At 49.2% G+C, this 10970-nt stretch overlaps 1 protein-coding gene across 5 annotated transcripts in view; it reads left to right on the forward strand.

Moving 5' to 3' along the window:
* RECQL5 (RecQ like helicase 5) overlaps positions 1-10970 on the forward strand; it is a 163379-nt gene extending 152409 nt beyond the window's left edge. For all 5 annotated transcript variants that reach the window (XM_073587944.1, XM_073587943.1, XM_073587945.1 and 2 more), the window contains exon 20: positions 9814-10970. In XM_073587944.1, the coding sequence (XP_073444045.1) occupies positions 9814-9914 (101 nt within the window). In that variant the 3' untranslated portion in view covers positions 9915-10970. The remainder of the gene's footprint in view (positions 1-9813) is intronic.

The following is a 10970-nucleotide window of genomic DNA, read 5'->3' on the forward strand; positions in this document are numbered from 1 at the left end:
CTCATCGCAGACGTACCATGGCGGCTACCGGAACGACCAGATTTACTGTCCCAGGGACCGATCTGCCACCCGAACTTAGGGGCCCTGCGTTTGACGGCGTGGCCATTGAATCTTGGGTGCTGACCCAGGCGGGGTTTGGGCGCGAGGTAGTCGCGACAATGGTAAGGGCCCGAAAGCCAGCCTCGGCAAGGATCTATTATAACACTTGGAAGGTTTTCTTCCAGTGGTGTCGGGAACACGGGGTTCCGCCATTGTCCTTCTCTGTGCCCAACATACTGGCTTTCCTTCAGTCTGGCCTAGACGCAGGTTTGGCGCCAAGTTCCCTTAGAAGACAGATATCGGCCCTGTCGGTCCTGTTTCAGCGAAAGATCGCTACCAATTTGCAGGTCAGAACGTTCCTGCAGGGGGTCGTTCATTTAGTACCTCCCTTCAGAGCACCATTGGAGGCCTGGGATCTTAATCTGGTCCTGTCGGTACTACAGGAGGCTCCGTTTGAGCCACTACAGGATGTTTCATTGGCATATCTATCCAGAAAGGTTGTGTTCCTGGTAGCCATAACATCCATTAGGCGAGTATCGGAGTTGGGAGCGTTATCTTGTAGAGCCCCTTTCCTGACCTTTTTTAAGGACAAGGTAGTCCTTAGGCCTCCGCCACCTTTTTTACCAAAGGTGGTGTCCTCGTTCCATATTAATGAGGACATTGTGCTGCCTTCTTTCTGTCCAGCGCCAGTTCACAGGGTGGAAAAGGCGCTCCACACATTGGATCTGGTAAGAGCTCTCAGGAGATACGTGTCGAGGACAGCACCTTTCCGCCAGACGGATTCGTTGTTTGTGATCCCCGAAGGGCGCAGGAAGGGCCTCGCAGCCTCACGGTCAACCATAGCCAGATGGATTCGCCTAACCATTCAGGAGGCTTACCGTATTAGAGGCCCGCCAGTTCCAGCTGGAGTAAGGGCGCATTCTACTCGGGCAGTGGGCGCCTCGTGGGCGCTTCGGCACCAGGCTTTGGCAGAACAGGTATGCAAGGCAGCAACCTGGGCCAGCCTGCACACTTTTTGTAAACATTACAGTGTGCATACTCAGGCTTCGTCAGATGCGAGCCTGGGCAGAAAAATTCTCCAAGCAGCAGTGGCACACCTTTAAACAGGAAAGCATGCGGCTTGGATCGGTGAGTGTTATCCCACCCAGGGACTGCTTTAGGACGTCCCACAGTCTCTGTGTCCCCCAATGAGACGAAGGAGAAACATGGATTTTTGTGAGTACTCACCGTAAAATCCTTTTCTCCGAGACGCTCATTGGGGGACACAGCACCCACCCTGATAGCCGGTTGGCTCATACTTATTATTTAACATATTTTCTTGTTTAAGACAGGGTGATCCTTTTTTCAGACATATGATTTATTGCATTAAGGCTAATTTTTGTATGTCCTCCTACTGCTTTTGCACTAAACTGGTTTCCGCCCGCTATAGGGGCGAGGGTGTATGCGGTGGAGGAGGAGCTAACTTGTTTTTTGTATGCCTAGTGTCAGCCTCCAGACGGCAGTAGCACACACCCCACAGTCTCTGTGTCCCCCAATGAGCGTCTCGGAGAAAAGGATTTTACGGTGAGTACTCACAAAAATCCATGTTTCCTTCACAGGGCCCCCTCTTCCTCCAGAGTTTTCAGTCTCTGATTTCAACGGCATGACCGTTGAGGCCCCAGTCTTAAAGGTGACCGAACTTTTCCATCAGGTTATTCAGTCCATAATTAGAACAAGGAAACCAGCATCCTCACTTATCTATCACAGATACTGGAAGGTCTTCTTTCAATGGAGTGTGGAGAAAATTTGGTCACTACCCTTAAGGGTCAGGTTTCTGCTCTTCAATCATTTCTCAACGAGATTTAGCTTCTCGTCCCCAGGTAACGACCATTCTTCCAGGAGTCGCCCACCTAGCACCTCCCTTGTCGTCCACCGATGGATCCATAGGATCCTAATCTTGTCCTTGCGTGCTCTCCAGTGCACTCCCTTTCAGCCCATTCAAGTTTTTTCCATCTTCTCTCCTGTCATAAAAGTGGCCTTAGTTGCCATTACGTCCATCAGGAGAGTGCCTAATTTAGCGGCTTTGTCTTGCCTTTCCTCGTTCCTGATTCTCCATCAGGACACGGTAGCTCTCGGGCCCGTTCCTTCTTACATAGGGTGATCTCTTCCATTCACATTAATTAAGAAAATGTCCTTCCTTCTCTATGTCCCTCTCCGGTTCATCCCCTGGAGAAGTCTCTTCACAAGTTAGATCTGGTCAGAGCTTTCCGAGTATATCTCTCAAGGACTGCTCCCTTTCGCCTCAAAATGCCCTCTGAAGGTCGTCGTAAGGGATTCCCAGCCTCCAGGTCCATTATTGCCAGTTTTGTTTCCTTTGGCAATATTGGAAGCATACCTCGTTCAGGACTAACAACTTCCTCCGAGGTTAAAGGCCCACTCCACCCGGGCAGTGGGAACTGCCTGGGCAGTATGTCACCAGGCTTCGGCTTAACAGATTGTTAGCTGCGACCTGGTCTTCATTGTACACTTTGCGGCGTTTTATAAGTTTCATACCCATGTCTCGACTGATGCAGACCTGGGAAGGAAGGTGTTACAGGCGGCGGTTATGCACTGGCCATCCTAGGTTTTTTTTCTTTGCATTGTTTTCTGTTTCCCACCCTTGGGGACTGCTTTGGGACGTCCCATGGTAACCTGTGTCCACCAATGAAGCGATAAAGAAAGAAGGATTTTTGGTACTCACCGTAAAATCTCTTTCTTGGAGCCATCATTGGGGACACAGCACCCTTCCTAACTGTTTGTATCGTTTTTGGGCCTACGTGCCTTTTGTTGCTGAGTTGGTACATATGTCGAGTTTTTGGTTGCTTCTCCTGCTTTAACACTAACTGAGGTACTTGGTTGCTGTCAGTGGGTGTATACTACTGGGGAGGATCTATTTCTTTTTTTGCCTTGTGTCAGCCTCCTAGCGACAGCAGCATACACCCATGGTAACCTGTGTCCCCCAATGAAGGCTCCAAGAAAGAGATTTTACGGTGAGAATCAAAAATCCTTCTTTCTCCTACGCCTCATTGGGGGACTCAGACCGTGGGTGTTATGCTGCTTAACACTAGGAGAACACTAAGTAAACACAGAAAAAAGTTAACTCCTCCCCTGCAGTATACACCCTCTCACTGGCTGGGAATTCCCCAGTTCTTGCTTAGTGTCTGTAGGAGGCACTTGGGTCTTGCTTCAGATCCCACCGTTTTTATTTTCGATTTTTGAATTTTCTGTAAATTTTTATTTTTTAATTAACGGAGTGAAGGGGGCGACGGTTCCTTTCAACAGCCCGCTCTCCCCCGAACCAACAACAGGTGAGAATGCGGAGTATACCTCCCCGTACCCTTTCCTGCGACGACTGGGGCATACCTTATTCTTCTGGGCGATGGTTCCTTTACGGTCCCGATCTCCCCACACGGATACGAGGGCAAGCGCATGAAGTGCACGGTGAAGATTTTAAGAGCGCTTTCGGATGCCCTGAATCAGCCCCATGGGAGGATAGATTGAGGTATACCCCTTTAAGAACTCCTCCGGCTCTGCTACATCGCCGGGAGGATGAGATCTGCAGCTGCAATGTCCCGGACAGCGCGGCCTGTGCAAGCACCGGATTGGAGGTATGGGGTCGGGTCCTGGTCCCTGGGAGAAGCGCTGATTTAGTGTCAGCAGCGGTACACCGCTCCCGGCGCTCACCGCGGGTAGGCCCAGAAATTTAGTCCCTGGCTTTTCGGCATACTAGGCCGCAATTTACATAGCGCCACCCACCGCTAGCGCCGCTGCCCACATCTTTGGCGATTCTCACTCTGTAGGAGAAGCGCCCTGCTAGTCTCGGGGGCCATGTCCTTTTCACCTCAGGCTCTGTGACGGCGGCGGGGGGTGTACACACTGACTGACAGCACCTGGTGACGCTACACAGCCACCAATATTCCTCCCGGGGACACAGCATCAGGACCGTGGGTAAGTTGCATCTGCGCTCAGAGCAAAGCTTAACCCCTTTTCTGCACATTCCCTGCAGCTACAGCCCAGGCTCTGCCTGTAACCCTTTCAGGGGTGCTATGTCTCAATCTAAGGAAGCTAAAAGGGCTACTAAGAAGCACATCCCCTTGAGAAAGCGGCTCTGCGCTGCCGCGAAACGCGTGTCGGGGTGCTCCACATCCTCAGTTTGTCCCTGCCTCCTCCTCCTGGTAAGCCTGGATACTTTTTATATACCCCATTGAGCCTTTCTTCTACTCTTATGGCTTAACATTAAGGCTCTGTGTGGAATCTGTGCCACTATGGCTGTTACTATATTCATTGCTTATTCATTCACTCTTCGGCTTGCCATGATCTTGACATTCATGTGTCATGATTCATATCATTGTTTTTTTTCTCTGCATTCATCACTGGTGTATTTGTATTTATACGCATGTTGCTGCTATTAGCTATACATTAATAAAAATTGTTTTTTATTCATAACTATCAGGACGCCTTTTGGCTCTTTCTTTCTCCTGCTTTTCATTTATGCTTTTGAGCTGGTGCTTTTTTTCTGGGTTCGCGATGTGACCTTACGTCACCTCTCCAGCTGTTTAACATGTATTGGGAATTTTGTTTTCTACTAAGAATCACACTGCCTTCTTTACCGCTTGTACCACCTGCAAGACCGCCTTGCCCAGTGCCCAGACTAATCCGTTATGCACGGATTGCGACCAGGCTTGTGCTCAAATGCCATCCGCCGCCACTGCGACGGTGCTCCCTGCGTTAAGTCCCCCTGAGTGGGCTGCGTCCCTGTCACGGTCTGTGGAGTCACTGACCAAGGTTAAAGACTCCCTCCGGGAATCCTCTTTAAGTCAGAACGCGTCTTTACCGCCCGAGGAGGGCTCTGGCGACGGCCAGGGGTCCGTCCACCAGCAGGGGCCGTACTCGTTCAAGGAATAGTCAGGTCTCTAGAAAGCGGACCCATGACGTGTCTCCTAGTCACGCTCGCACTTCAGCGTCGGCGACTTCTGTCTCTCACTCTCCCTCTCCTAATATTCGCAGTAAATATGACTCTGAATTCAAGTCTGACACGTCAGTCCCTCAGAATCCCCCAAATGACCAAGAATCGCTTGATTCTCTTATAGAATCAGTCAACAGGATTCTAAAGTTGGATGAGGAAAATATTCCCGCTCCGGAACACGCTATCTCATTTAAGAAGACTAAACGTGTGTGCAGGTTATTTGCCAGCCATCCGGAGTTTAAGGACATTGTCCAAAAACATAGGGACCGGCCACATAAACGGTTCACAGGGCAAAAGCCTACCGAGGCTAAATACCCCTTTGCTCCAGATCTAATGAAGGATTGGTTACAGTCCCCTTCGGTGGACCCTCCTGTAACATGTCTTGCTTCTAAAATGCTCCTATCCGTTTCTGAGGGCTCTTCAGTCAGAAACTCCTCCAATCGTCAAATTTACTACCTCGTTCACCTCGTTTTTGAAGCATCTTTCGCGGTGACTTTGGTGGCTAAGGCAATGGTTGCTTGGGCAGAAGTCTTAATTACTGCCTTACAAGGTGGCAATCTTCCTCCGGAGGCAACCAGTGTCACCAGGCAGATAATTCACGCAAGGGACTTTGTAGTGGATGCTTCTTTAGATGCCGCCAATTGCACTGCTCAGGCTGCCGCTAGTAGAGTCTCCATTAGAAGAGCCCTATGGCTCCGCGACTCATGGGTGGATTCCACCTCCAAAAGATCGTTGATTTCTCTGCCCTTTCAAACTGGTTGCCTATTTGGAGAGAAACTGGACCAGCTCATTTCTGACACTACCGGGGGGAAAAGTAAATTCCTTCCCCAACAAAAGGCTGTTTCGGAATCAACAGCCAACTCGTTTTCGGCCTTTTCGCAACAATTCCAGTTGTTCCTCCACAATCTTCTCTTCCGGATCAGGTTGGTCCCCGCGTGTAGACAGAGGTCCCCAGGTCTTATACAGTCCTAACCGCTCTTGGAAGCCCAGGCCAAGGGCATCTAGATCTAGGGGAGCCAGATCCCATAGATCCTCTACAGAATGACTTGTTGCGGTATCCGGCGGACACCGACAAAGTAGGCGGTTGTCTACTTTCACTCAGTCACACCTGGCACGAGGTCGTCCACGACGAATGGGTCAGGGAGCTGGTGTCCACCGGATTCAAAATAGAATTTTCTTCCCCTCCTCCGACACGTTTTTTCTGGTCCTCTCCTCCCAGGACAAAGACAACAGCTTTCCTTCGGGCCGTTCATGCACTGCAAAGGGACGGAGTCATCATTCCGGTCCTTCAAGATGAAAGGTTTCAGGGGTTTTTACTCAAACCCTTTTGTGGTTCCAAAGAAGGACGGAATGATGCGGCCCATACTGGACGTCAAGCTGTTAAATCAGTTTGTCAAGGTACGGCAATTCCGAATGGAATTCCTCCGATCAGTTGTCGCCTCCATGGAAAAAGGAGAGTTCCTAACATCCATCGATATCAAAGATGCTTACCTTCACATCCCGATTTGCCCGTCCCACCAGCAGTTCTTGCGTTTTGCAATTCGCGAGGATCACTCCCATTTCGTTGCCTTGCCCTTTGGACTCGCCACCGCCCCCAGGGTCTTTACCAAGGTCATTGCGGCTGTCATGGCCATTCTTCACGCTCGGGGACTGGTGGTATTTTCGTATCTGGACGACCTGCTAATCAGGGGTCCGTCCCTTCCAGCCTGCAAGGAATCCGTGGATATCACAGTAAGTACGCTTTCTCGCCTGGGTTGGAAGATAAACTTCGAAAAGTCTTCCCCAACACCGGCCCAGCAGATTTCCTTTTTGGAAATAATCTTGGACACTTCCCGCGGGTTGGTCATTCTCCCTCCAGAAAAGGCACGAGCCTTACAACAGGGAGCGCGGACTCTTTCTCGACCAGTTTCTCACTCCATACGTTTCAGCATGAGAGTCACCACCGACACATGTCTTCTGGGCTGTGGTGCGGTTTTTCATCACCACACGGCACAGGGTCATTGGGCAATTCAAGAGTCACGTCTCCCCATCAACATCTTGGAGATATGAGCGATCAGATTAGCCCTACTGAGTTTCCACCATCTCCTCACAGGTCACCCCATCAGTATCCAATCCGACAACGCCATGGCTGTGGTGTATATCAGCCATCAGGGGGGTACTCGGAGCAGGATGGCCATGCACGAAGTGAGTCACATCCTCCATTGGGCCGAGACCAACCATTCGCCCATGTCGGCAATCCACATCCCAGAGCTAGACAATTGGGCGGCGGATTTTCTCAGTCGCCAAGGCCTTGCCTCAGGAGAGTGGTCTCTTCCTCCGGAAGTCTTTCAGCAGATTTGCCATAACTGGGGAACTCCGGATGTGGATCTCATGGCCTCAAGACTAAAGGGCCTGTCACACTAAGCGATATCGCTAGCAATATCGCTATAACGTCACTGTTTTTTGTGACGTAGCAGCGATATTGCTCGCGATATCGCTATGTCTGATACTTACCTCCGACCGGCTCCCCTGCTGATTATCGCTGATAACGCGAGAACGTCCTGGACCGTTTCTCGTCGTCAGCTTTGTGCTGGGCTTCATGTTGCGCCGACGAGCGACGCGTGAACGCAGGCGGGAGGACGTCAGGATCGCCTCGTCTGATAGGTAACGATCCCCGACCGCTGCTGTTTCGCTGGTGAGATCTGCCTGTGTGGCAGCTCACTAGCGACCACTTAGCGATGCACCAGCGATCCTTACCGCGTCATATCGCTGGTCGGGATCGCTGGTGCATCGCTAATTGTGACAGTACTTTAAACAACAAGGTTCCTCGATTCGATCGCGCAATCCATGCGCCATCAGAGCGGACGCCCTTGTTCTGCCGTGGCACCGGTTTCCGGCTCCCGTACATTTTCCCCCCTCTTCCCTTGCTCCCAAGGGTCATCAAGAAAATCAGCAGAAGGAGTACCAGTGAGCCTGGTCGCACCAGATTGGCCGCGCCGGGCATGGTACGCAGAACTAGTACAACTAGTCGCCGACGTTCCTTGGCGATTTCCAGATCGCATGGATCTACTCTCACAGGGCCCGATTTACCACCAGATCTCCGGTGCCCTGTCTTTGACGGTGTAGCCGTTGAATCCTGGATTTTAGCACAGGCTGTTTTTTCTCACGACATGATCTCCACAATGATTAGTGCTAGGAAGCCCGTGTCCATGCGCATTTATCACTGCACCTGGAAAACCACCTTCTCGTGGTGCAAGGACCATGGTCGATCCCCCCTGGTGTTTTTCATTCCTTCCATATTGGAATTCCTACAATCCGGATTAAAGTCGGGCCTCGCGCTTAGTTGGCTCAAGGGCCAGCTTTCAGCTTTGTCAGTTCTATTCCAACGCAAAATTGCCACCAAATTGCAGTTGAAGTCGTTCATTCAGGGAGTTTCCCATGTGGCGCCTCCCTATAAAAGGACATTGGAATCATGGGACCTCCTTAACTTGGTTCTCGGGGCTTTACAAGAAGCTGTAGGACGTACCACTAACTGTTCTCTCTTGGAAGGTGGTCTTTTTAGTGGCAATTAGTTCAATCAGACGAGTATCAGAATTGGCGGCCCTGTCCTGCCGTCCTCCTTTCCTGAATTTTCATCAGGACAAGGCAGTTCTCAGGACATCCCTGTCTTTCCTGCCCAAAGTCGTATCTTCCTTTCATCTCAGTGAGGAAATTGTTTTGCCTTCCTTCTGTCCAGCACCAGTCCATCGCATTGAGAAGGCCCTCCACACCCTGGATGTGGTTAGGGCTCTGAGACGATACATCTAGCGGACGGCTCCCTTCCGCAAGTCAGATGCCCTGTTCGTTCTTCCAGAGGGACATAGGAAGGGTCTAGCCGCTTCAAAAGCCACGCTAGCCAGGTGGATTCGTTTGGCTATTCAGGAATCCTACCGTGTCAGGAACACACCTGTCCCAGCAGGGATTAAGGCGCATTCTACCCGTTCAGTGGGCACTTCTTGGGCCATTCGGCACCAGGCGACGGCAGAACATGTCTACAAGGCTGGGACTTGGTCCAGTCTGCATACCTTTACAAAACATTACCAAATTTATTCTCAGGCCTCTGCGGATGCAGCTCTTGGCAGACGCATCCTACAATTGGCAGTACCACAGTGTTAAGTCAGTGGTACATGGGGTATTAGCAGTTGTATGCTCCCCGCCCAGAGACTGCTTTAGGACGTCCCACGGTCTGTGTCCCCCAATGAGGCGTAGGAGAAATAGGGATTTTTGTGTGTACTCACCGTAAAATCCTTTTCTCCGAGCCAATCATGGGGGGGGGACACAGCACCCACCCTGTTTAGCTTATTGTAGCATTCTTAGGTTTTGACATTGTTATTGTTATTTGTTTAATGCTCCTACTGTTTTTTCACTGAACTGAGGAAATCTCAACCAGTGAGAGGGTGTATACTGCAGAGGAGGAGTTAACTTTTTTCTGTGTTCACTTAGTGTCCTCCTAGTGGCAAGTAGCTTAACACCCATTGTCTGTGTCCCCCAATGATTGGCTCAGAGAAAAGGATTTTACGGTGAGTACCCACAAAAATGTTACTTCCGAGCATCTTCACTGTGGTATCTCCTGGGTGACTAGATGTATCGGATGCCAATCACGGGTTCAGTTCCTCCCCTTGCTGTTCCAGTTGATTTGTGAAGTCACCAGCCTGAAAACTATATTATAGAGTATGACACCTAATAAGATTGCATTCAGGATGTCAAAAGCTATTATTGTAATTGTTTTCTAATACAGTATATTGCTCATTTTGTTTCTTGTCTTTCCTTAGTAAAAGAAGATGCTCAGCGACTGATCAAGACATTTTTTAAGAATCGAGCAACTTGTCAGAGCGACACTGACTGGCAGGAATTGCTGCAAGCTGCCACCTGAAGCCTGAATATGACAATCCTGCTGACATCTATGCACTTACAGGCTACCTCGCGGCTAAAGACCTATTATACAGCCACACATGCTGCTCTGACCACTCATTACAATTTAGTACTCTATCTTTTCCTTTAGGACCCATTCAGATACGTACATGTACTGTCTTTTTGTATTTTGATCCTATTATACATAGTGCGCCAGTGAACAGGGCCGGTTTTCCTTATGGGCCATGGTCTGCGTGGGGAAAATCTCAACATGCACTATTCTGTTCCGTTTTATGGACCCGACTAGTGCATGTAAAATAGCAGGCAGCTCCTGCTCTTCTCTACTATGCGGACGAGGGCAGGAAGCCATCAAAGTCTTCAACTTGCAGGCCTGACTGGCTCGAGTTTTAGTACGGCTGTCTGAACTCTGTCTTAAAATAATTTATTTTTCAGTTTTCTGAGCCATACCCAAACATGTTACATTGTGTAAGACATCAATGCCTTTGCAGACAATAACTCTAGGCTTCCTGACATGTCTCCATAACAAATCACCGGTGTTAAGGAGGCATCACTTTCTTTTGTCTCCACAGTCTAACCCAAGTGCTTCAAATTTTTAAAAACCAAAGTTACAGAAGTTATCTGAACTCCTAAGTGGACTTCTCTGTATGTGCTGCTGACTGTAACAGATACAGTGGCGCAAACTAGTGGGGTTGATGGCACCCTATAGTCCTGCTGCCTGAGATCTGTTCCTGCTGCTATTTTCCATTGCCTAATGCTTTAGCAACTACACTTTAACCCTTTGATTGAACAGATTTATCCTTCTAAAACATAGAAAGAATCCTATGATTATATCGTTTTTTGAATATTTTATTTAATGCCTGTTGCCTTCTGCTGAGAATACCTTGTGTATTAATGGAGAAAATAGATTATAATTTAATATTAAAATAAAATATGATTTTTTTTTTTTTAATTTATCTATCGAAATTGTTGTATACAATTTCAAGGTGTTTTGCCTCTGCATACGTCTCTGTACAAAAGCAACAATGTATAATAAACAGAACTGGAAAATGGCTATCTA

Source organism: Dendrobates tinctorius, unplaced genomic scaffold (assembly GCF_039654945.1).
Source record: "Dendrobates tinctorius isolate UK_male_01 unplaced genomic scaffold, ASM3965494v1 ptg000103l, whole genome shotgun sequence".
In the NCBI taxonomy this organism is placed as follows: Eukaryota; Metazoa; Chordata; class Amphibia; order Anura; family Dendrobatidae; genus Dendrobates; species Dendrobates tinctorius.